At 38.3% G+C, this 26,865-nt stretch overlaps 1 protein-coding gene across 1 annotated transcript; it reads right to left on the bottom strand.

Annotated features, from left to right (window-relative positions):
- Positions 1 to 8,651: 8,651 nt before the first annotated feature.
- dhrs11a (dehydrogenase/reductase (SDR family) member 11a) lies at positions 8,652 to 26,488 on the bottom strand. Its single transcript, XM_024261701.2, has 7 exons — positions 26,021 to 26,488; positions 14,209 to 14,418; positions 13,479 to 13,573; positions 10,523 to 10,652; positions 10,310 to 10,402; positions 9,524 to 9,589; positions 8,652 to 9,445 (listed from the first exon to the last, which is right to left on the bottom strand). The coding sequence occupies exons 1-7, from the start codon at positions 26,150 to 26,152 to the stop codon at positions 9,404 to 9,406; spliced, it is 768 nt and encodes a 255-aa protein (XP_024117469.1). The 5' UTR covers positions 26,153 to 26,488; the 3' UTR covers positions 8,652 to 9,403.
- Between the last annotated feature and the right edge of the window lie 377 nt (positions 26,489 to 26,865).

The raw sequence follows: 26,865 nt of genomic DNA, 5'->3' as shown, positions 1-26,865 counted from the left end.
CTAAAGCTCGGTGTCAACCTTATTTTAAACACACCTGCAGATCTCAAAGGTGCTTCCGATTTTTTGCAAATTCATCAAATTTCCTAAATCACAGGTCTGCAACCTGAGGCTCCAGGGCCACACGCTTTAGCTCACTTTGGATGAATAAAATAAAATGAAAGAGGCCTCTACTGCACTCTACGATCACTCTACTGTTTTGCACAGATTTTAAATACAATAAAAATGTTTGCATTTTTTTCTGTGATTGCTCTTTTTATGTGTTTAAAACACATATTTTATGCTGCACAACGTTTATTGACTTAAGAAAATAAATTTGTATATTCTTTTAACATACTATTTCTATCGAATCATGAAGCAATGTCATGCTAATAGCTGTAGTAAGTAAGGAAAAGGATCACAACCCACCCTAAGAGACTTAAGAAATAACAAGAGCAATGCCTTTGGGTGGGATCATCCCATGTGGAACAGGAAGTCTTTTATTTTGAAAGAAAGTCAAATGACCCTCTGCCAAAAGTAAAAAACAATTTGCATTTTCTCCTGTTTTTATCAATGCAAATATATATATTTTATATCAAAAGTTTGCAGAACTCTGACCTAGGTGAATTCTTTATGCTCACCCAAATGTTCATAAGTGGTGTGAATATGGCTCCTGGTGAGGCTGTGACGTCTCAAAGTGCTTGTTGGTTCCATTAAACAATATGCTTCTTTTGCTAGTATTTATAGAGACTAGACCAAACGCTGTAGAGGCTGTTCATTTGTTTCCTTATCCAACAAAGTTCTTATATTTATGCTTGAGCATTAAAAAATACACTAAATATTAAAATATGCTCTGTAATCAGTTACATTTAAAAATATTAGTTTCTATCAACTAATTATGTAAATTGAACAAATTGATAAAAGCTGGTCATTTTAAATGTAACAAATTACAGAACTTACAAAAAAAATCTATTTTAAACTATAGAAAAAATTAGAATGAAGCAGAGTTGTTTTATTTTCATAGATTACCACATGCTTCTATACAATTTTTTATCATTATATCTTAATTATTGCACTTTTATTATATTGTTTCTAATAAGTTTTGTCTTAACACAATTTTATGTGATAGATCTAATTATTTAAATAGTAAAATAAGAATAGGGCTACCATCTGTTTCTTTAGGAAATTGAAACCTAATTTCAATTATAGTCTACTAAACAACACTGGTGAAAACAGCAACATCTGAAGAATGAATGAAAACAGTTGCTGTCAAGAATGTATTTACAGGAACTAGTATTTTTAACACTTTAACTGGTCAGAGTTTCAAACAGGACTGGGGACCGAGGGCTGAGTTCTTTCATTTTTTTTCCCAAACATATCCAATTTTGGATATATTTCCTCAAAAACACCAAAATAGAATCCACTGTGTTCTATGTTGTTCTTGTTTTTTAATGCTTTATTGGTTAGTGTGATATTTTAAAATCAGTGGTACATGGCTCTACAGCTGCATAAGTCAAACATCTGTACAATCAAACAAACTATAAAGACAGCCATATTAATATGAATATTATTTTTACAAATATTGTTTTATTTATTATATTTTCAAACTGTGAAAGAAAGCTTTGAAGAGAAAATCGTGATCTTAGGTTTAGGTGTTTGTTTAGGTCTCATTAACCACCAGAACTGTGCATAATGTAACCAAAAGAGAACCAGAAGAAACTTCTGTATCTTCAAGCTGATTTGTTGAAAACAATAGATAAATCTTAAAACAAAGCAATAAAGGTTTCATCAGACGTTATGATTTTAGCCACACTTCCTGTCTCAGCTTTTAATTTGACACCAGGACTTCCTGTTTTACCTCTCTCAACAAGGTTAGTTCTACCCCCACCAGTAACATCATTGTGTGTTTCTTGCAACACTGCCAGATTGTCTGACTGCACTCCATTGACTTTCCAGCTCTGAAGAGCTCTGACCTGCTTAATGGTCCTGACCCTACTGTAAGCCTACTGGATCTGCACGTCCCTTTTGGATTCTACCTACTGGATATCTGGACCATTGATAAGGATTTCAGGTTATTAGACCCAATTCTTCTGAAAATCCCCCTCGCTATGCTATCTCCACCTTTGACCAGTGGATTCTAGAGAATTTTCCTTCACAGTAAGCTCATCCTCCAGTGTGTACACAACCGACCTGAACCTCTCTGTTATTAACCAGCTTCTCCTGTCTCCACAGAAGCACTCTGAACACTTCCTGCCACCTGTAGTCCATCCATGTTTTCTGCATCAAGTTCTTCAATAAATCAGCATTTTACTTCATTTGGAGATTTGGTTTTAGACTAGAGTCACATTATCAGGAATTCAATGAATTCATGACCTTACAAAACTGATGGCTTCATGCCAAGATGCTAGCTGTGAAGCTTGAAAACTTTTTGAAAAAAGTAGTCAGTTTAAGTGTACTACCAGAATACTTAGTCTATAATTTTGCAAACTTAATGTTCCAATATAGCCTGAAGAAGTATTCAATTACTTCCTATGGTCTATTTTAGGCTTACTATCCTTATACACAAGTATTCTTCACAAAATAAACTTCAAATGTACTCCTTTTGGCTGAGGAAGGCCTCCCCAAATTGACACGGATGTTTTAAAACAGGTTCTTGGTAAACTCAGGAAATAGATGGTGGTGAGATGAGATCTTCTAGCTTAGCTCTATGACTCTAACAAGACAACAGTTATGACTACTGAGAGAAATCAGAGTCTCTGGTGTGTGGTGTATTTTCCAAAACTGACTTAAGCCCATCTACAAAATGTCTACTCAGAAAAAGTTTTAATAGTTTCACCTTGTATTCAATAGAACGCTCTAAGAATTTGGAATTTGCTCAAACAACTTTGCTCAGATGGAATTATGATTTTGTAAAAGATTCTTTTAGTTCCCTATTCATCATACTTTAAGTGAAGTGGACTCTTTTGGGAGTCCACCCAGTGTGGAGCACACACACATTTCCCATCTGTTTCGATTTTTAGTGCCTCTATATGCGGTTCTGTAGTTTTCACAATTTCCTGATAACCTGAAGTGATTTTTTTTACCTATTTATGGGAACCTCCTTAGACTTTGCAATGGCTCCACCCCCTTTACTATACCATTATTTACTGCAATGGTGAGTTGAGACGTGATTTCCCATCCTGGGACATTACCCCATGTTCTGTTCAGTCAGTGAACAAGCAAAAGAGTTTAAATGAACCAAATTTACTTGAAGATGTAGATCTGGAAACTGTTTTCTCTGCACCCTTGTCACATGGTGTAATTAAACCACCCTTTGTCCCTGGGTCTTGCAGGCCCACAGTGGGGGTCACCAACACATACACTTACAGATCATGGGATACCTTCACACCAGAAGAAAGCTTAACCAATACCATTGATCCCAGTTATCTCACGCTTCACTCTTGTCTAGGGCCGGATCTAGGCATGGGCAAAATTTCAGGACTGCCCCCCCAAACGTGACGCCCTGCAAACAAGAAAAACAGAGTGCTCTCTGCTCTCTCTGGCTCCCATTCAAAGTCTGCTAGTGCTGATTGGTAAATCCAAGAGAGGGCGTGGCCTCTCGCTTCACTCGGGTCCTCCTCTCACTCTGTCTCTCACGCGGCACGCGCACACAGCGGCAGAGACATGCGGCAGCAGAGCTGGGCAGAACTGTTTAGAAGTTTTTATCTGCTGTTTGTCGCTGAAATGACTCAATTACCCCAAATTTGAACTCTTTCTTGTCCTCATCTGTTGCTCTCTTTGTTGTAATGTGGAGGAAAAAGCGAGAAACGAGTTGACAAAGCGCAGGTTTCTGGTTGTTAAAGCTAACGCTGTTTGTAGCAGCTAAGCTAACATTACCGGAGCATTAGCTGTGTTTGAAATGACTCGCCTGGGACTCCTCGGTGAGAGCAGGAGGCTGCAGGCGGAGAAAGGCCCCTGAGATGAAGGCGGACAGTGGGAAGTTGGGGTTGTCTTTCATACGCCATTGAATTTTAATTTGCCTCTGCTCCTTAGTATAAACTTTAATATTATGTTGTTTATAATGTATATATTTTTTAAACATTTGTCCGTGGACAACAGACATAAAATAGCTGCTGGGTTAATTTAATGTCCACTGTCCTGGATAAATAAATAAAATTGAAATTCTTGTTAATTTTTAAAGGCAACAATAACACATATATTATTTGAAATGTTCTTCATTTTTACATCAGTGATTTATTACTATGTAGCCTGTTACTAAAAGACAAACTCATATCTATAAAGAAAATGCTAGGGATGTCCCGATCAGGTTTTTTTGGGCCCGATCTGATTCCGAGTCATTTGATTTTGTGTATCTGCCGATATCGAGTCCCGATCCGATACTTTTATAAGACATTTAAAACATGAATAAATTAAACAAACAGATTAGTGTTGTCCCTCATTTATATTTTAATAACCTTCTTTTATCATTAACAACTTAGATAAAACACTTCTGTGAAGTAGCTTTAATAAACAAGTACAAATACAGCAAATATAAACTAGGAAAGAAAATGCAATTTTCTTGTTATATAAGTGATAATTAGTCATGTGATAAAGTTTAGTGACTTTAGCTTTAACATCTTCAGAGCTATTGAACATTTTTGACCAAATGTGATTCCTGTCCTCATTTAAAATTCTTTAAAATAAATTATGATTTTGTTTTAGCATTAAATTTGATTAGTGTTCTTGAATAGCTGATATAATTATTAGTTTTAATTTATTAGTTTTATTTATTTAGCTATTTTTAAGATTATGTGCTTCTTTTTAAGTTCTTAAGACATCACATTTTCGGTTTTATTACCACAGTAGTTAATTTTCTTAACTCTTATTTCTCTGTCAGATAAATCAAACAGGCATATCAAAGGACAGCTCGGGTCCTAAGGAGTTAAATCACGGCGCTAGCATGTAGCAGTTAGCAGCTGCTGTTTAGCCATCTGTCTGCAGCATGAAGAGCTTCACATTAAAAAGAAACAAATACTGTCTTTTTCTGTTGGAATACCTTTAGAGGTTGTTGTTTGAGTTATGACAAACCAATAGAGACACTTGCTGTCAGTTTAAAGCGTTTTTAAAAGAGTTATTGATCCCGGAAGTTAGCTTTCAAGCTAGCTTTGTTTACGTTAGCCCTCTATTTGAACTGCTGCTGTTTTCTGCTGCGTTTTCTGGTGATGACATTTTGTGATCTTTTCATGACATGCAGACTTCTAGTGGAGTATTTATCCGGAATGGTAAGATTAAATATAAAGCGATGATCATAATGAGAATAAATGAAATATCCGATCCTGATCGGGCAAAGGAGTCCGATTCCGATCGAGTCCAAAACCACTCGATCGGCCCCGATTTCCGATCACGAGATCGGATCGGGACATCCCTATAAAATGCCTTATGAAATTTAAAGAATTATCGTGATATTGTTGATTAATATTTATAGTGTATTGAGTAATTTAGTGAAAACAACAAGAAACAATTCAACAAAATACCAAAACTACTCAACAGGATTTCAAATGCTGGATTTGAACTAATTCCCTGCTGATGAAAATACATTCTGTTATCACTAAAGATTTTCTCATCCATGGATTTTTTAAAGCAATTTTGAAGCAGGAATCAAGAGTTTCTGCAGAGATTTTTTTTATCATCTGCTTCAAAGAAAGTGTGTTGGCTGTTTTAATAGTTAAAATAGTTTTGTATTTATAAACTAATCTTAAATAAAGTGACAAAATACACATAATACAAAATAAAAATACAAACAAACCCAAAATAATAAATGGCTAAACAGAAAATTAAAAGAAGTAAACAAAAAGCAACAAGAAATACATAAATATATATTTTAGGACAAAAAATAAACCAAATAGAAACTATTGCAAATGAATAAAGATGACTCAAAGTAATAAATAAGATGTTCTAAAAAGGACCAAAAAGAGACGGATAAGCAAACAGACTTTTGATCCGGATGTCAGCTTGGAGGAGGAAGTGAAGATCTTCATGGACAGAACTTCCTCCAAAATCCTAATTCTTTCTCCTTCCAGTTCACCAAAGACTCTTTTAGCTAATTCTCCAATGTTTATTGACTGTGATCAATACATTCAATCATTGGTTTCTCAGAGTTCTTGATAAAATAATCAAAGCTAACATCAAAATGCTCTTTCATTGATTTACAATCCTTTCCAACTGCGGTCAAATGAGCCGCCGTTCACATTTCCGTGGTCACATCAAGAAGCTCCGTGGAGTCTGGTGGAGATTTTCCAGCGTTCTCAGTCCTGCTACCGTAAGTATTGGATGAAACTCACACCAAAAATCCAGTGATGCTGATTTGACCACAGAAATGTGAACGGCGGCTCATTTGACTGCAGTCAATGTGAAGATACCATCTTCTCTTCTCCAGAACCTGAACTAGACACTAGGAACAGATGAGGGTTTAGTGCATGTGCAGCAGAGCTGTTGATGGAAAGAAGGTCATTCATTCAAAAAGTTTGTTTGAGATTTAAAAGGAGAAATACTTGGAAATGAAAAAACAAAATGATTTCTTATTACATTTGTTCTCTTTCGGAAGAAAAATGACACACAGACATGATAAAAACTCTAAAAACAGGATTTTTATCGGATTGGGGCTTTTTATAGGCTTGGGAGGATTTTACACAGGAACCATTTTGTATCCCTAAACTTGCCCCCCCTGATATTCTGTTTGCACCCCCAATAGGGGCTGGCTAGATCCGGCCCTGCTCTTGTCTCTGCATTCTTCAGGTCTTGAACATCAAACTTCTTAGAAAACCATGAAAAGTGGAATAACAAGTAATTGGAAATCAAAAAGTAAATAAAAAGCAGGTACATCAAAAGCAGCAATTAAAGAATGTATAAAAGATGTGTAAAAATAAAATATATATGAAGACATTTGACAAAAATACAAGAAAGCTTTTATGATTTTCATAAAAGCTTTTCCTTCATTTGGATTTGTGGCTTCTTCTTCAATAACAAGCAATATTTAGCCAACTAAGTTGGTTGTTAGCCATATTTGGAGCACCTATTACTAATGTTGGAAAGCATACTGAGAAAAATACAATCAAGTTTGAGTGTGGAACTTCTTGTTAGCAGAACCTTTCATGCTCACAAAAAATTGCCCCATGTCGTCTGAACTCTGATCACATTTGACGTTTGATAGTGATGGGGCTGAAATAAAGAATGGACTTTCTGTGAAAATGTGTCTTTATTTTATGCTTGGTGGGCTTTTTTTAAACATTGGTCTAAAAATTGTTTGGGAAATGCTGCCCTCTAGTGGTCAGATTGTTTTGTGGGCTTTTTTGTGAGCTGCAGAATTCACTGTGAAAATGATTTAAATAGTTTTGGAAGACATAGTTATGTTTTCAGTATGGAGAGAAAATAGACTCACCCTGGTTTGTGCGTGCGTATTTCTTGATTTATGCATAGTTTTAGATTTATATGTGTTTAATTCTTGATTTGTAACTCATATAATACATTTTATGCATAAGTACAAAAGTTATGAAATAAAAAAAATACAATTTAAAGATGCACAAATTCGTATTAAAACAGCTTGAAACTAACATTTAAATGCACAAATCTAAAAAAATAGCTTGTGAATCGCTTGTTACACAGAGAAAGCCACATTTATCCACATATCTAATGTGACTCCTCACGTCTCCAAGATTTGTAAGAGATGCGTTTCAATTCTGCTAGAATTCCGAGTCATCAGCGTTTTCTTATCAGGCGCTTTAAACTTAGATTGTGAATAATATCTAGTGAAAACTTGACTTTTTCATCCTTTTTTAAACAGATATGGCCCGATGATTAATATAAAAAAGTCTGCTTTGGGTGTCAAGGATGACCTCACGCCACCAGCGTGCGGAAGAGTTCCACAACGAAGGAATAGAGAAAATTTAGTCTTGGGTTTTTGTTTAAAAACACAAATTTAGAATTTTTTATAATAATTATTCGGACATATTTGTTTAAGAAAGTGGGGAAAATGTCAAGTTTCATCAGATATTATTCATGATCTAAGTTCAAAGCGCCTGATAAAAAAACTCTGATGACCCAGCATTTTAACAGCATTCAAACGCATCACTGAGACGTGAAGTCTCACATCAGATTTGTGCATAATTGCGGCTTTGTGTGTGAGTAACATGCAATTTGTTTGTAATTTTTTAAAGATTTGTGTATGTGTAGTTAGTTTCAAGCTTTTGTAATTTTGATTTGTGAATGTGTAAATTGTATTTTTTTAAATTTTGTAATTTTTGCACTTTTGCACAAAATGTATTGTATGAGTTACAAATTAAGAATCACACACAAATTGGGGTGAGTCTATTTTCTCTCCATATTTCAGACCCTAAAATCATGTCAGATGGTTGAGTACATCTTTCAGATCTATTTATTGACTTTTCCAACAGCACCATCTATTGGTGACAGTGGCTTAAATCAGTAAAACAGAAGGACTGTGCAGCTAATAAAGTTTCAAATCTCCAGGTTGAACTTTAGCATTGTGCTACTGTAATCCAACAACTGCTCATTTATTGTTGCTGACTCATTTATTAGGTCAAATGCAAAAGGCCACCACCAATAAGAAAACATAACAGACCAAGAAATGCTAATGTCACAAAATTCAGTTTATGAGCTTGGTTAAGAAAACACAAAGATTTGAAGCATCTGGGAAACCATTTATTTATTAATTGAGAAATTTTAAACAGGGGTTATGTTTCAGGTACACGTGTGCAGTTAGTCTCCTCACCTGCAGTTTTCCTTCCCCTCACAAATGAATTCAAAGTGCAGAAAGCTAATATTAGATGGGGCAAAAAGGCTGACAGGAGAAACCTGCGCTTTACTCCTAATCAAAAATAAGAAGGTATGACTGTTTCTGTGAAATTATAGTGAATGAAAAGGCAGGGTTGTTATGGTTACAATGGGTATGATGGTATCGACTAAGATTAGTCAATAAGAAACCACAACTAAGAGTTGGTAGAATCCAAAATATATCATAAAAAAGGAACAGTTCTTATAAACAGGAATTATTCTTTTAATTACAATTCAAAAAGATATGTTGTATGACCTACAAAAACAAAACATAATGTGCAATCATTGACATCTTTTCCCTCTGAGGCGACGGCTGTGCAGAGGAGGACGCAGCACAGCAGCAGCTCTCCCTGTTTGTTCCTACGTCAGAGTGGCTCAGCTCAGCGCTGGAGAGGGCTGCTGCTTTCAGTAGTATTTCAGTAGTGATTTAGAGAGTTATCGTTTCCTTGAACGGCCGCTTTAAGGCTTCAGCTGCACTTGGCCCTGCAGAACCACCTGTGGTCGATGTGTATCGAACTCCCTTCCTCCGAGCTCGCTCGTCCAGCAGAGGTCGCCAAGAAGTCGCCGCGGCTGCTGTCTGCCAGCTTCATAGTCACTGCTATGATACCTGCTCTACCGGCCTCATCTGCACGTCTCCGATCTGTAGACCAGAGTGGAAAACGAGGAAATCAAAGCAGTTGCTCATCGCACACACTAGTGGGAGTGAAGGAGAACATACCTGAACGTGGGAAGGTGCACTGAGGACAAATATGACCGCACTCGCGATGTCCTCTGCTTTTAAACACTGAAAAATGAACAAAAGGTTGTTGTTGTTGCAGCTCTCAAAAGCTACTTCCACACCTCCACCTTGTTCTGCCTGTGAGGCGTCTTTGTTCCGCCTCGCTGTGCTGAGTGAAATGTGCCGTTCTGCCTCTTCGTTGGGTCTCTGATACCCCTCCAGAGGCAGTCACAGAAGTGAACTAATGATGCAGCGATGATGCTCTTATCACAGGCTACGCCTCTTTTTCAATCTTAAACTGAGTATTTCTATTCATACTGAGCACGAACTATAGCAGACCTTTATGCCAAAAAAACACACTTTAACAGCAAACACTTCTATTGAAATTCATGATAAAGTCAACAAAGGTCTTATGGTTTTTGTTTTTTCTTGTGCTCTTATCTGTGTTTGGGACTTGTGTGCCTCACGATCAGACACATCAAAGAGACCCATACCAGTGATCAATAGAAGTTTTCCTGTGGTGGAGCCCACTTTTTAAGTTTAAACCATTGACATAAACACTGAGCGATGATCTCTAACACCACCTACTGGATTCTGATTGGTTAAAATGAAACTTTGAAGGTGAACATTTACAGTGATTACAGTTTACTCTCATCAACTCAACAATGTACTGAAGACAGAAATGAGCCAGGACAAAGTAAAACTTAAAGCTCTGCTGGGTTCAACCATTTCAGAATTTCACTGGGGGTGTAAAAGCAGCTAAAAAGACAGTAATCAGCCCCTTACTTTCATGCTCTCGTAGACTCCAGCTGCTTTCTCTGGATCACTGTTGTGATGCCGGAAGGCGAACTCTGTCTCTACTACTCCAGGAGAAATACACTGCAGGGAGAGATGTTGGTTAGATTTCTACTTCTCACTTTTTCTTGGACTTTCTGCAGCTCAGAAAGTGAAAAGGTTCCACCAGCAGACTGTGCGCTCTGGAGGAGGCAGCTCACTTACTGTCGCTCTGACGTGAGTGTTTGCTTCTCGAAGTTCTTGTCGGATTCCTTCGGTCAGAGCGGTCACAGCGTATTTAGTGGCACAGTAGAAATGCTCGTCAGCACTCGGCACAACTCGATGCCCTCCCATACTGCAGTAGGTGAGGACAGCAAGAAGGAGGAAGAAGTAGCAAGAAAACAGCTTTAGTTCATCAGCAATCTTAATACCTTTAGATTTACTTCCTTCATCACACTTTAAACTATCTAAATACCTACTTTTTCTTTTGTAAGCACCTGTTTATTTTATTTTATTTTTTGTACTTTCCAGGAAAAATGAGACTTTTAAGTCTGATGCTTTTAGCTTCAAAAATAAAAACATAAATAGCAACATTCAAAAGTTTACAATCCAATTTAAAGTAAAATAGATTCACTTTACACAAAAAAGGAGCAAAACAAGCATGAACTACCATCACACTTTCAGCACCGTGCCCTATAACACATAAACGTACAGCTATTCTATGATTCAGCGGCAGGGATTAAAGACCAAATTCTTTGATGTGTTTTTAAATCTTTAAATACAATAATTGCACACTCTCTGAGCTTCTCTGTCCATTAAGGATGTAACAATTCTTAGAGAATCGGAAAAAATGATTCAAACTCGTCAACATGTTCATTGGTGCAGAAAATGAAAAAATCAGTTGGGCTCAAGCTGTGTCCTGGGAAATTCTCAAAGCTCCTTTGGATTTAAAAGTTTCACATAAGTCAATACTTTTGCGATGTTGCGATTTCAACTATTAAGGTGAATTCAAGCATCAAAATCATCGATCATCAAAATTTTACAGCAACTTTGACCAATCTACCGTAACAACAGTCATGGGTGACGACATAGCTTCGCGACTGTTTACCTCTGACTCCTTCCCAGAACCGTGCTCTTTTTTAGTTAGCTCTCTTAAGCTGTCAGTCTATTCTCCCTGCAAGCTATGTGTAAATGGTCATTTGCGCTGAGTGCGAGCACGGGCAAGTACAGGCGCAGCGGCTGGGGGGGTTTGCACTGAGTACGAGCGCAGGTGCAGAGTGGTTTGCCACATAGAGCACAACATGAACAGAGTATGAAAGGATTTTAGATCATTTCAGTATTATGTATAAGTGTTTATTTGCATTGAATCCTTTCTGCTAGTAGGAAAACAGACAGTGTGATGTAAGGGGCAAAACAAAAACATACTTGGCCTTAAAATACCTATCTTTAATTTGAGAAAAAAAAAATGGAAAAATTGAAATTATGACTTTAAAACTGTGAATCGAATCGTGGCTTGACTGAACCGTTACATCCCTACAGTCGATAAACCCCAATCTGGTGCCTTAGATCTGATCATCTTCTCCTGGAGGTCTCAAGGTCCAAATGGAAGCTCAGAAGGGAACGAGCATTTTATATCTGTGCACTGAAGCTGTGGAACGTGCTCCCACTGAGCACTCAGCAGGCTTCTTCACCGTCCATTTTTAAAAACTTCTCAAACTCTGTTTTAATAACCAGGCTTTTGACACGGCATGAGACTCTGCTCTGCTCTTGTGTTCTACTGTTTTGCTTTTAACATGTCTTTATTTTTATGACCCTTATTTATACTTCTTACCTTTAGCTGTTTTAATCTATTAGATGCTGTTATTATTCTTTTTGAGCATTAAAGCGTTATCTCTCTGACTCCAGACCTTGAGGGCTGGTGTCCTACCCCCTTTTTTTTCAGAAACCCTGCCTTATCTTCGGATGATTCACCTGAGTCAGGTGTGTTTTGCCAATAAGAAACTAGAATGGCAGGCTAGACTCAATTAAAATAAATTTGTACACATCTAACCTGAACACTATAGTAAATAAAAGCTCCATTATTTTATTCTTACTGTTGAAAACTTAAAAACTTTTAGAGGGCCTTTCTGTGTATTTGAAGACTTCTGACCAACTCTGATGAATTTGTCTGAGGCTCCAAAACAACAAACTGATGCTTATCTCCTCATAAGCTGATGATTAGCAGAAACTCACTCTAAACCAGCGTTTCCCAACCAACCCTGGTCCTCAAAGCACAACTGTCCTCCATGTTTGCTATCCTCCCTGCCTAATCATGGCTTTAATGACTGTTAAAGGTTGATGATGAGCTAGGTCCGTTGTGTTTGATCAGTCATATTGAAATCAGGTAGAATAGTGAACCTCCAGGATCAGATTGGAAAACACTGCTCTACACAATGAAGCTTTATGAGAGCTCTAACTATAGGAACATGCTTTTTTCTGTCTTTCTGGAATCATTTTTGTTAAAATAATAACAATTTGGTTTAAAATACTGGCAATGTTATAGACTTAAACCTAATTTGGCTTAACCCCTTTGATATCTATAGATGCATCAAAGCACTTTGGTGCCAAAATCACCTTAATTTAGCATCTACGTGAAAGCGAAAGCATTACATTTTTTTCTTAGCTTTAAATAAATTTAGAGTTCAAGGGGCTAGACCATGTGTCAAAGTCAAGGCCCGGGGGGTCGGATCTCAATGTTATCTTGTAACATCCCAATTTATTTGATGGAGAGTAAAATATTGAACATTATTTAAGGTTTAGGGTGATTTATTCTGGAATAATATTTCTGTTTGTTTTTTTATTCAACTTTAGCTTTAAAAGGAATATTTTCAAAGTCTAAAAGTTTGAACAATTTTGTTTTTCTATGTATTCAATAAATGTTTATCCTGTTTGGCCCCCGACCCACTGTGTGTTTTGGATTTTGGCCCCCTTTGTGATTGTCTCTGTGTAGCCCCTGGGGTACACAGAAACCTGAAATTATTGAATAACTTTTAAATTTAACATTTTATTTGCATTTAAAAATAAAAAAAACTACTGTTATATATTTTTTAAGAAGATTAAAAAAGGAACTAAATCTTTTTCACATCTCTTGTTTCATGACATGGATTTAAAAAACGTATAACATGATGTTAGAACGACTTACCTGTTAACGTTAATGATGTGGCCGTCGTCAACGCTTCTCTCCTTCATTGACTTGTAGGCTTCACGGGTGCAGATACACAAGGCTAAGACATTTACCTGGAGGATGCGAGAAAAATATACTTTACTGTTCTCTAAAAGGTTCTGTTCACCAAATCCAAGTGAGGAGAACAGTAAATAATAAAAGCTGAGAGCTTTATGTGTAAAAGTCAGGGTTCAGCTGACTGATGTTAACTGGGCCACGGTGTCAGAACATGTAAACCCGCTGCTCCCGTCCAGCTTCTGCCTCTAAGCTGCTCCAGCTGACGCTGACAGACAGCAGGTTAACGCCACCGTGGTAAAATAGAGGGAGGTGATCAAACAAGGTCAGCATACAGATTAAACGCAGGCTAAAAATACACGGCTGGACATATTCATGCAGGCTGCCATGACAACAGATGGGCCAGTGTTACAAATGCTGGACCTTGGAGACAGAGGCTGGCAGGGGTCTGAGTCAAGAGCTCAATGAATCAAAATGTCTTCAGCCAGAGAAATAGTGCCGGCTTTCATTAGCTGGCCTCTGCTGCAGCTTCTCCTCAGAGCCAATGAAGCATCGGGGGGGATCCATAGCATTCAAAAACATGCTTCTTTTTATACTGATACAAACTTTAGAAACACAGGCCTCCTGTCTTGCAGTGGGGGTTGAGCACAGCAGCCGCAAAGTCAAACTGCATTTGCATGTTTGGTCGACTCACATCAATCATGTTCCTCCAGCCCTCTGTCTTCCCGCTGAGCAGGGGTTCATTGTGCGCCAGCCCAGCATTGTTTATGCACACGTCCACGCCCTTGTGCAGCGTCTTGATCGCCGAGAACATGGACAGGATCTCCTCCTCGTTGGAAAGGTCGCACTTGTAGGGGATCAATGTGCCGCTGTAGCCTGCACTCTGACACTCTGCTGACAGTTTCTGAGAAACACAAATGAAAGCATGTTAAATATACTCTATTTTTGGAGTATGAGTTGCAGTTTTTTGCATAGTTTGCACCAGGGCCGACCCTTGGCATAGGCGACTTAGGCGGCTCCCTATGGCGGCATGTGCTGGAGAGGGTGCCAATTTGCATTGATTAGGCTATATATATTCATGTTTTTTTTTGTTTGTTTTTACAGTTTGACACACCACTCATTTTGTGTAAAATGTAAAAAAAGGGAAAATAAAATAAATAAATACTTTTTGCAACAGCCAGTCACTGTGTTTTTGTTTTGTTTTTTTTTTATGGACAGGAGTATTGGTGTGTCTGTGTGTTTTGTTTTTTGTATTGGGGCTGTCGCCCAGGGTGCCATGCAGCTTAGGACTGGCCCTGGGTGTGACTTTTATGTGATTTTTTTTTAATAGATAGCAACAACCACTAGAGGGCACTATAGGAATGTATCAGGATTTCTGACTGACAGCATTGCAGAAGAAGTCAGGCTTGGTGGAATCGTTCCAAAGCAATACAGACAATGAATAATTCACAGATTTGAAGTGATGTAAAGAGTTTAGTTGACATGTTTGCATGTTTTTAAACTAGGTTATCTTAATAACTTCTCATGTTGCACTAATATACTAGATTCCTCTTATGTTTTATGAAGCATCAATGTGTTATGGTAGTGAAGTGTGCATATATTCAGTCTATTATTGTGATCTATTCTGTTTATTATGATTCAGTCCCATATTTTGTTATATATATTTCTCCCAATGATTTTTTTTTGCTTTAAACGTTTTTTTTTTTTTTTTTGCTGCTACGCCTTCTTCTCCAAAACGATTTACAGTACGAAAAATACGGAAATCAGTTTGTACTGTTGAAGTGGTCTAGTGTTAATCTAAAGACTTCAAACAAAGCAGCACAGAAGCTAGAAATGATTAACTTTCCTTCACCATTATTAAACGTCCCACCCTTTCCACGAATTCGAAAACACAGAACATGTAGTTATAAAATCCACGTCACATCAGCTGAGACCTGGAGGTAACCTATCGCTGCCACTGCAGCAGAAACCAGACCACTAACGCTAAAAAACCCTGCAGGAGTCAGGCTGCAGCATCAATGGTGCTGATGCTGCAACAGACAGGGAAGGATAGAGTCCGACCTCGACAGCTGGCTGCCCTGGTGAGCCGCAGCACTGATCCGCATAGCGGTCTCTGTCACCTGATGGCTCGCACTGTCAGGCGGGGGGCGGTGTGAGCGCTAGGTAGGACCAGCAACCCGCAGAGACGAAGGACATGACATTCTGCTGATGAGAGCATCTGTGCCATCAAACAGGAACATGTAGACAAACCCTTTTAGCTCCAGGCCTCTTACAACAGGTACAAACATCATTGTGAAACTACTCTAAAAACAGGTCAGCTTTCAAAAAGTACAGCGATTGTTTTTTTTTTCACTTTTAATAAACTTTAAGTATTTTTAAAGCTACAGTCATGTATTGAATATAAACCGAATCTAGAGGATGATATTTCAAAGTGACAAACTAACATTTAACTGAATGGCCAAAAAGAGAATATCCATTCATAGTAATCAGAATGTGAATACTATGAAGAAGAAGTCAGGTAAAGATCTAGAACTATAAATAGAAGATGATTCTTTGTAATGAAGTTCAAAGAACTTCTTCTGTAACTGAAGAAAGGAGAGAAGGAAGATTCTGGTTACTGAAGGAGTGGCACATATCTGGAAGCTGATTGTAACCGTAAAAGGGTGTTCTGGTTGTGAATGCACAGGCCTAAACAGAATAAAGGGTGGAGTCAGCCTTATCAGTGAGGGCCCCAGGCAAAGGCTGTGAAAAGTCCAACACATAAAAGCAAGGTGTCACATGTTAAGGAGGCAGATAAAACCACGTGAGAGGAATCAAGGCTCAGTGATATGACACACAAGTGTAAAACAACGACATGTGTATTTACATACACAAGTACAAGTGAAGTGCTTTCAGTTTATAGAAAACAATTACACTCTCCATTCACTCAAACCCTTAGAGGTGATTCATTTTAATCCCATTGAAATTTTGAATACAAAATTTAATTTTTCAGTCTTTCCAGAGTTACAGCCTAAAAGACATCATGGCATCGCCACAAAACCACACTACCAGACCATGCTAATAATGGCTTCCCTCTGGATTATTTTACGTTGACGCTTTAGCTCCAGTGTTGACCTTCTTTCAACCATAACCCTTCATCCGTTAACGCAATTAACATAACTCCAACTGATTCTGAAGCGAAGAAAGCAGATTTGAGCTGATTTGCGCCTTCTGTCTTAAGACAGGCGTACTGCGTGCCTCACCTAGTGTATTTTGTAAAGCGTATTTTAACCGGATACAACAGAAAAAAGAAATCACAAAGTGGCAGTAAAGTAAAGAGCATGCATCAGCTGCAGCTCAAGCTGGTTTGTGTGGCACAGGTGAGGCTCAACCTGCCGATACCTTACCTGCCACTCTCACATGTATTAGAACAGTAGTTTGTGAATTCACTACTTTATCAAAGAAACATTGACAAACTCCAAAGAAAAAGCAATCATAGAATAGGTTGGTGCTGGGTTGTGTATCATGATATAGATTATTTTATATCACAATAACCATATTTTTCACGATATACCACAATAAAGTATATTTTCATTTATTCTCTGAAAAAAATTATTTCTCTGACTTTATTTTTTCAAGTAACATGTAACTGAATAGCTACAAATAAGAAACATTTTTAAAGTGCACAACAGCTTTTTAGTATGAAAACACATTTTTGTACAAAAGTTTAGCAATAAAAATAAACAAATAAAAACAATTAAAGAGACATGTCACGATAGACACTTTTTTATCGCCCACTTGATACGTATCGTCATATCGCTCAGTACTAGAAGAGATATGTCTAAAAAGATAACGTTTGATTTTTTTTTAAGTATATTCATTTTATTTCATTTTTGTACTGTTTTAAGCTATACTTTGACTGCACATCACTGTAGTACATGCGCTAGTATTGGGTAGAGACAGTCCAGTGTGTTCTTGTACACGCTTCACGTGCCCGGTGTGAACGTAGCTTTAAACGGTTAAAGTTTAGCCTTCCCATATGACAGTGTTCCGGCTGCTTTCCTTGCCTACAGAGATTTCATCACATTCTCTGAGTTGATAGTATCTGAAAAACTTTTGACAATCTAAAGCAAATAAAAATTCTTCTTTAAAGAATTCTTGTTTTTATAAACCTTGTCAGAGGTTTTGCTCATTTCTTGAGACCCTAGACATTATTTTTGAGCTAATTGAGTCACAAACCTAAAAGTACTTATATGAAACAGTTGGTAGATGTTCACCCAGTTGAATGTTTCTTGTTTTATTTTAATCAATGTGTATTAGGTTGTATTAAAGGAGGAAGTATTTCTCACCAAACCAGCCTATCTTCTCTAAACTATTTATTTCAGTTTATTGAATGTGAAAGCGTTCTCCCAACAAAACTGTAAAAAGTTCAGAGAAATACTTCAGCATGACATTTGATCCATGTGCCAGTATCTGTGGTTGATGTCTGATTGCTGATCAGTTCAACTGCTTTAACTTTCCTAAAAGTTAAATAGTGGAATTTCAATTAGACTGAAGCTTTTATTCCAGCCTGAACCCTTGCTGTGAAGCAAGAGAGAGTCAGTTAGCAGTTTGCTGAAAGGATTTGTTTTTTTTTACAGAAAAATGGGTGTTAGCATGAAGAGAGAACCAGAGGAGTTTTTCTTCTCTTTGGTCAGAGAAGAATAAACAGAGATACTGAGGTTGACAAGGGAGCAGCAGAGCAAAAAAAGGCTGTGATTTTGGTCCAAACTACAGGAAGTGTCCGGCTGTGAATCCCTCTGTGTTTGTGCATGTGGGTGTGTTCTGGCAATGGCTGCTCTGCTCTGATCACTGCTGGGCCTCATGCTTGACACACCCACAGAGGTGGCTTTAGCAACCAAACTTGGAAAAAAAAGCAGCGAACTACAACAGAAAATAAAAAGTTTTTTTATTACAGGAGCGCTTCAAGTCTACAATTTACAGAACTGGATGGTCAGGAAAAATCAAAGGCCACAACAAAGTGCACAGATAATTCTGTTCACGGGTGGAAAATCCTGCAGCTGGAGATTAGTTCAAAGACCAAACATTATTATCCCAGGCTGTGCTTATCAATAATTTACCTTCTCACATTAGATAAACCAGCGAACTAGGACTGACCAGGGAGTCAATAGAAGAGATGACAAAGCATTAAAGACTCACTGAGGAAAATTGTGCTTTTAACATGTTTGTGTGGCACTTTTTGCAAAAGAAATATTCTGAGTATGTCTTTATTCAAATGTTTGTGAGTCAGCACAGATGAGAAAATGCATCTTAAAAAAGTTATCTAGAACATACACTGGGCGAGTAAAAGCTGATTGCTCCGCTCCATTCTGATGCATTTGCTTGTAGACAAATAGATCCATGAACGTCTTTGTTTTCCTCATCTGAGCTGGATAGCTCCAATATTGCTTGCCATTTTTAAAGCACTGGTAATGTTAGGTTGGAGGTGTGAGAGGCTGTAAGAGAGTGGTAGAGCATGTAAACAGATGGGTGATGGGAAATGTGGGTGAGGTAACCGTCCCGCCCACAACAAAAACGATTTTCCAGTAAACAACACTGTTTTAAAAAAAAAAAAAAAAATACAGCATAATCATAAGTAAAAGACCCGTGGGGAAAACTTTGACAACAGATCAAAAGATGATCAGATTGGGACTTTAAGGGAAATAGTTTGTTTTTATAAAGAGATGGAATGGGTTTCTGGACCTTTTTAGACTCAGAAAACAACAAGAAAAAAACAAGCATAAGATAAAGAAAAATCTGATTGGTAATCTCTCCTTTAATTATATTTGTCCAATTTCTTAAGCACCTGGGCTGAAATACACACAACACGAGTGCCTGTCATAACACATTTTCATCTTCATTACTCAGACTTTGGTGATAACAAAGTGTACGTGAAAGAGGAAGGCTGCGAAACAGAAACAAAAAAAAAAGAACTCAATAAAACCTCCAGATAATTAAAACAATTTTGTTTCCATCCTCCACAAGAGCAAAGAAGCAGAAATGTGTAGTTTATCATTCCCTCTGAGTCCTTTTCATCACTATTATCACTTAAACTCAACCTGAAAGTGACACACAAAGAGAGGTCAAAGGTGCCTGCATGCTGTGTAGCTGGTTCTGTAATGATCTTTTGTTCAGCCAGAGAGACTCCATCTAAAAGGTTTAAAGGTTGAACGAGGCGGTTTTATGGTTCTTCTTTAAAACGGTCCAATCACCTAAGAGAGATAAGATTACAACACGTGCTGACAGCTATTCTCGCTCGCCGACAGGGAAGTTCCAGGAAATGACGCGGCGAGCTGGGCTTCTCAATAATAAATGTTTATATTTGTGAAACTTCGCCGTGAAGATGGCACAGACCGAGTCTGCGTTGTGTAACACTGGAGGAACCTGTCTGCTTGGATCTAACTTTTTGAAGATCAAAATGATAACAGGGACAAGTCAGAGCACATTCTTTCTCTAATTAAAAAAAACCTAAACATAAAGTTTAAGCTCAAAGCTTCTCCCCAGGACTAGAATACTACACAGACAGCTCAGTTTATACAGTCAAATCCGATGTGCACACTTTTTAAAAAATAAGTATTTCCAGCTCTTCTGTTTATATCTGAAACATTGTAAAAAGGTAACCGAGTCTAATGGACCAATATGACTTTGTTCTTGTCTTACAAAACTGGATAAACTCGTGTTTTATCTGAAAAAGTCTCCATAACAGTCAGTCCTATCTTTATGGCTTTTCTATCACACCAGTCCATCTGATCACAAGTGCAGACCTGCTGTCACAGAGCATCCAGACGGCTTTTTGACCTCACACATCACTGAGCCTGACACAGAGCACTCGGTGCCGGAAGTGTGCCACCATAACTCCTGGGAGGCCTGCACGGGGATTGTCGGTGTGGGTCCAGATTAAATCTGAAATATGAGGCGAACGAGGCAGACAGCGCCGCAGTGGTGCAGGTGGAATGGTTCACGAGGGTCACTGAGCTGTCCAGAGCAATCCTGTCTTTGACTGCTGCGTGAGATTATTTAAAGAATAAGCCTCTGCACAGAATCCGGTCTTTTAGAAGTCATGTTGGTGCAAAAGCAGCCTCCCCCGGGACTGGATCCATGGAAGCACGCTGAACTATAGGTTGGGAATATGTTGTTGTCATTGTGCGTGGCTGCAGTGGAAAATGTGTAATCAGTGGAAAAGCTTTATGCATGGGTAACGTGAAGAGGGTATGAGGTAATATGAGGAGCTCAAAAGGAAATTTACACTGAAAATACAAAAGAAGGAGCTAAATTTGTGACAGTGGACTTTCCCTAAGCAGCTACGGGAGTTTCCAAATATTAATAGTAGTATCTAGAAATGTGTGTAAATTGAAAAAAAAAAGAAGACAAAGGACGCAAACCTAACTGACCCAACCGACAAACCCTGTCAGAGGCGAGATCTGTTCACTCTGTCCAGACAGAGCGCTCAAAAGGTGACGGGACAGGCTCTCTCTGTCTGCAAAGCTGGAGCTGCATCTTACTGTGCCACCTCACATCTTCAAGCATGACTGAGCCCCTTTTATGTCAACCCCAGACAGGTCAGCCAAGGTCTGAAATGAATCTTCTGGCTCACCCGCCAACAGTCTTGATTCAAGATTAACTTGCATGAGAAGAAGATGCTTAGGCGAGCTGAGAGACAAAAAAAGTCTGCAGTTGGGTTCAAAGCTGCGGGGCTGGCGGACAGTCAGAAGAATTCTGTTTGGTGTGAGTCCACTGGAATTAAGTCAATAGGTAAGCACAAAGAGTAAGTCTTAAAATTGCAAGACATTAGACAGAGAATTATCTAATATGTTCAAACCTTCCAACACCCAAAAGTGGAGCCAGAGCTGTTGATCATCATGCCACTTACACTCTTTACATTCTCACTATTCTTATCTCAGATTGTTTTTTATCTTGGGTGTGAAAAAAGCTTGGCACATAATAATACCTTCCTTATGTGCTGCTAAGGAAACGTTCTTCTACCATAAAGCTTTGAGTTCCAACCCTTTAAATGTGTATTACTCAAAATGTTGTCACTTATCTCTAAAAAAACTACAAAGAAGCCCTTTGTTCATTCTGCCCTGTTTGAGGGCCCCTTAAAAACCCACTCCTATCATCTTTTGATCTTTTGTAAAAGCATTCTCAGTGGTTTTTAAATTAGGATTATGCTGTTTTCATATATTTTTTTATGTTGTTTTCTGGGACATAGTTTCTGCAGAGCGGCAATAGTTCATCAGAAATTCCCCTCTGGGTTGAGGGAGAAACAATTGGTGCTGAGTAACTCCTGCCCCCCCTTCCCTCCCCGTTGCTGAGAGCTCTATGTTTACATGCTTTCCTGCTAGTTTACAGCTCCTCACAACCCAACATTACCAGTCCTACAAAAATGGCGACCAATATTGGAGCTATGAGCCAAATGCCAGCTCAGGCGAATCAAACAAAAAAGTTGTTGGACGTTCTACATCACAAGTACAAACTTTTTCAATTTTTTTTGTCTGATCTTTATTCCCAACGATTTGAGTAAAGAAATACAGTGATCCCCTTTTGCAGTCTTGCTGTTCTGTAGATTTTTTTTCAGTACAATTTTGCGTGCTTTTATTTATTTTTTTAACTCTGCGTTGTGTCCTGCGTCCTGATTGGCTGTCAATCAATGTCCTCTGTGTTGATTGTCCTGTACAGATGTGTAGCTCTGCTTTACACAGAATAAAAAAACTTGACCTTTAATCAAACTTTTTTGTTTTGAAAAAGTGGCATCTCTGCCTCTCATCTCAGAGTGACAGCAGCCTGTAATCTACTCTATGCTGCCCTTGACCTGCAGATAATACAAAAACAGAGAAATAAAACTTCTGGTATCTCTAATCTAATAGATGTAGGCATCAGCGCAGCAATTCTGACACAGCATGTAGTAAAAATGACAATTTTACATTTATCAACACAACTACAACAGACGCTACACCAGAAACAACATTTAACCCTGGTGCTTTATATCCAGGCGAGATGAAAAGACATAAAAAAAACTCTTCAAAACCAACACTAAAAGGCTTCGCTGCGGCTTATAAAGAGAAGCCGTTTCTGCTGCTTGGCCCCATTGGCTGTTATTCATTCCTGCTCAGAGCCCTTGGTGACCACTCATCTCCCTCCAACTCCTCGCTCCACCACAGCCTACTCTGTATTCTCACTGACAACAAAACAACGCTGCTGCCAGAACCCTCCAAAGCACCACTTTGGCACAATTCTGTGTACACAGAGAGCTGGGGAGTCTGAACATATTTCTTACTGTTCGGCAATGTTTTGCTCTATTAAGGTAGAATTCAGTGAATTATTGCATCCTGAAGTATCTTCAGAAAAACAATATGCAAAGTGAAGATACTAGAACCAGCATGTCTAGTTAGTTCACCACTGGTACACCAAAAATCTAGTTTACAAAGAAAAGGGAGCACAGTAGTGGCTTTGTCCCTGCATTCACTGAGGTTTTCCTGCAGAAAATTAAACTTTTCACACATTAGAGTCTGACATTTCTCTCTGGTGCGCTAAAGCTGGAGTCACATTCAAGCTGCCTCATGTCTGTTGAGAAAAGAACTATTTCATGAATGTTATTACATGTTTCAGGTTTTAGAGAAGTCACAGATGGGCTGACACAAGGTGCTGCAGTTAACTATTGACAGAAGGAGTCATGTGACGGGCAGTTGAATGGAGGGAGGTTATCTATTGTGCAATTCACACTCACTGTACGCTGTTATGGTGTGTGCGTCCAGGTGAAGGGAATATGATGTAGCTCTGACGAGCAGCACTTGGTGGGTTACCAAGATAATGAACCTAACAAGACACTGCACGATATTCAGTATAATCACGCAAGAATCTCTGCTTCTTCTCTTTTGTTTGGATTCCTCCGAAATGAGTAGTCTGATAAAGGACAAAGAGCTTTGAAACTCTTGAACGAAATGCAAAGGACAGAAAAAGAATTTAAGAGTTTTATGTCAGGTCAAGTAAAAGAACGGTTTGATTGACTGATAACTGATGTTAGATGCACCTCCTATCACTCCGGTGACAGCTCCATGACAAAAAATACTGGTGCAAAACGCATGGTTAATCCCATACCTTAAACCAGTCGCTCTTGAAACTAAAAGAAAATCAAACTTCAGATCTTGGGAATGCCTCTCATAGGGTATATAGTACCTAAATCCTGGCTTTGCATCTTTTAATGCTAAAAAAGTCAAGTCAAGCTGCAAAGTCCCACTTCAATGTTTAGAAAAATACCTTTTCTTTGGGGTGGCAGTGGCTCAGGTGGTTGAGCAACCTGGGAGTGACGCCCCTATCCATCTGCCCCAGGGCAGCAGTTACTACATCGTTAGCTAACCATCACCAATTTGAGTTTGAATTTAATTCATTTATACAGTGCCTTAAAATCACCTCAGTCAAACAAGGTGCAGTACATTAAAAGTTCAAAGAACAATAAAAACAGCTAAAATATTAGAAAGAATTACAGGTAAAAAGTATAAATAAATAAATAAAAAACATTATGTGTCAAATAAGATTCTCCTGTTACAGCAGAATGTTTGCAATTGTACTTTAAAGACCCACTCTAATAAAAAATGTTTTAAACATGTTCTTATAGTATTTTTGTGTCGATGGAGGACATATATTAAGAAAAATGTAAATTTGCACTTAAATAGCATTTCTGCATATTTTTTATTCAAACCAATGTGAATCAGGTGCAGACAAAAATATGCAGTTTGAAAAAGAGCATATTTGGGATGTTAAAACATGCTGGGAGGGACCTTTCAGCAAAGAGAAGAGGAAGGGGGCTGCATTGATCTACGTCAACAGTCGCACCCTCAACTCAGAGTCGAGTTTCTAATGAACTCCTGCTGTTCTGCAGAAACAACATCCTAGAAAATGTCAGGTTTTTTATTTTTGTCTTAGAAGTAGGTGTGTGTATCTTTCCATCTCACACAATTCAATCAGCATCTCAATACATGGTCTACGAATCAATACATAAAGGATTTAACTATATTTTTGGCGATACGATACAGTTCAAATCTTTCAGCATAACTGCTCAAATCTAGATTCTTCTTATTCATATGGCATTTAAAGCAATAAATAAATAAATAATGTATGGTATTTGACAGAGAAATGTATTCAGGTACTGATTTGGAAGAAGCAACCTCATGATTGTACGTCTTTTTGTTTGCATCACATCACATGTGCATAAAAAGGCAAAGACTGTAAAAAAAAAAAAAAAAAAAACAGAAAGAGAAACTGCAGATTGCCAGATATTGATTATTTCCTTCTTGATCGAGTTTATACCTTTAAACCAACATAATCTCTTTCATATCTGTGGTTTTCAAACAATACTGCAGTTCCACTTACTTCCACTGCCCGATCGATTTTCCTATATGTATGTAATATCTTTGACATCCCTACTTTAAACGGCATAATCCTAATTAAAAGACCAATGGAAACGCATTTACAATAAACAAGAAGATGATTGGAGTAGGTTTTTAACAAATTGGCTTCTAAAAATCAACTACACATAACATAACTTTGGTATAAAAAAAAGACAGTTAAATTTAATGTAAGATCACCTCAGTTTAAAATAAAATAAAATAAATGACAAAATTTAACAAGCAAACCTATAATTTACTGATTTGTCAATGAGCCTCAGGTTGCAGACCCCTGACCTAAATGCACAAATTTACTAAAGTGATGTTTATAGGCTTATATAATACTACAATTGTGTAACTTTAGCTGACAAAAACATGCGGAAATATTGGCAGAAAGACACCAACACATCTCTGGAATCTGTGGGGTCACACAAGTGAAGTTTAATAATTGGCTGAAGAGATAAAGAAGGCGTGGTACCTTATGGTTTATGCTTAGAGGGAGGCTTCCTGATAATATACAAATATATATATATATATATATATATATATGTATATATAGCATTTAGCATAAACAATCATTTCTGACCAGTCTGACCTCCTCCTCTAACTCCTATAGTACCAAAAGGTAGTGTCATTTATGGCACTGTTGACAAGAAATGTGATTTATTACCTGTCCGAGGAGGAACATATTAATATTAAAGCGTCGTTATTTTATTTTATTTTTTTTAAGTTTAACATTGTAATAGGGTAATGATTTCTGGTGATAGCTTAAAAGCAATTGTGAGTTTTACCCAACAATATTAAAAATGTAAACATTATTTTTTTGTAACTTGTGTCACTTCCGCATGTTTGACTTATTAATTAAACCGAATTCATATAGCAGCAGCTTATCTAAGGAGTGGATAATAGTGTAATAACTCCTCTTTATGTTTGGGCTAAACAGCTTTAGCTTGAATTGGAAAGCTAATGTTAGCTTGCAGTAACCGTTAGTTAGCTAGTTTTGCTTTGCTAGCTTCCACTGTGTATAGCACTTATTTAAGAATATATTTACGTTTTGGCACGCCGGGACATTTATCACCAGCACCGCCGCCACCAAAAAAATCCTACCTCTATTTTGTCCACATTCCTGGCACAGCCGACAACCTTCATCCCCTGCTGGACCAGCGCTCGGGCAACAGCCGCTCCAATTCCCACCGAGGCTCCGGTCACAAGGGCCACTCTGCCTTTCCACCGCTCCATCTCCCAGCGGGACGTGAATCAACAGCTACCGTCGCTGCACCGCTCGGACCGCCCGACTGAAGCCGTCGCGCGTGAACTTGCCGCTGCTGCTGACTGTGCGCGGGGTTCGGAGTGAAGGATCCGCCACTTCTAGCCTCCCGTATCAGACTGTGCTGCATCCAAGATAACTAGAGTCGGCAGGAGTGAGTGAGACCGATCCATGCGCTCCTGCGGCCGGAATATGAAGAGTCCGGGAGTGGGTGAATCTTCACCTCCCACTTTCTTTTGAGTCATGGGACCTGATTGCGATGCGCTGTTTTTATATCGCCATCTACTGGCGAGAGTTAGCATTACACACAAGCGTTCCTCACAAGACTTGGTCAGAAAAAATCTGCCAAACTCTAACAAAAAGGGGGGAACTTCTGGCTGTGCTGAGAGTTTAGTGCTGAGGTGTCAAGCTCAAATCGCACAGGGGCCACACCTGAGGTCGCGGGCCGAGCAGGATAAGCATTTATTGAACTCTCTGAAACTAAATTGAAAACCTTAAAACTGTAACTTTTTAACATAATTATGAGCTAGATATTAACCATTACCTGCGATAATTCTAGTGGGAATGATGTCGGCTGAATTTGGCCAGCTGAAGATGCTAGTTCTGATAGCTGAAGATGCTGAAATTGATAGCTAAAAACGCTGAAGCTGATGGGTGAAAACGGTGAAGTTGATAGCTGAAATCA

The sequence above is a fragment of the Oryzias melastigma genome, linkage group LG14 (assembly GCF_002922805.2).
Source record: "Oryzias melastigma strain HK-1 linkage group LG14, ASM292280v2, whole genome shotgun sequence".
In the NCBI taxonomy this organism is placed as follows: domain Eukaryota; kingdom Metazoa; phylum Chordata; class Actinopteri; order Beloniformes; family Adrianichthyidae; genus Oryzias; species Oryzias melastigma.
The sequence above is the reverse complement of the archived record's forward strand: the minus strand, read 5'-3'. Positions and strand labels throughout refer to the sequence as shown.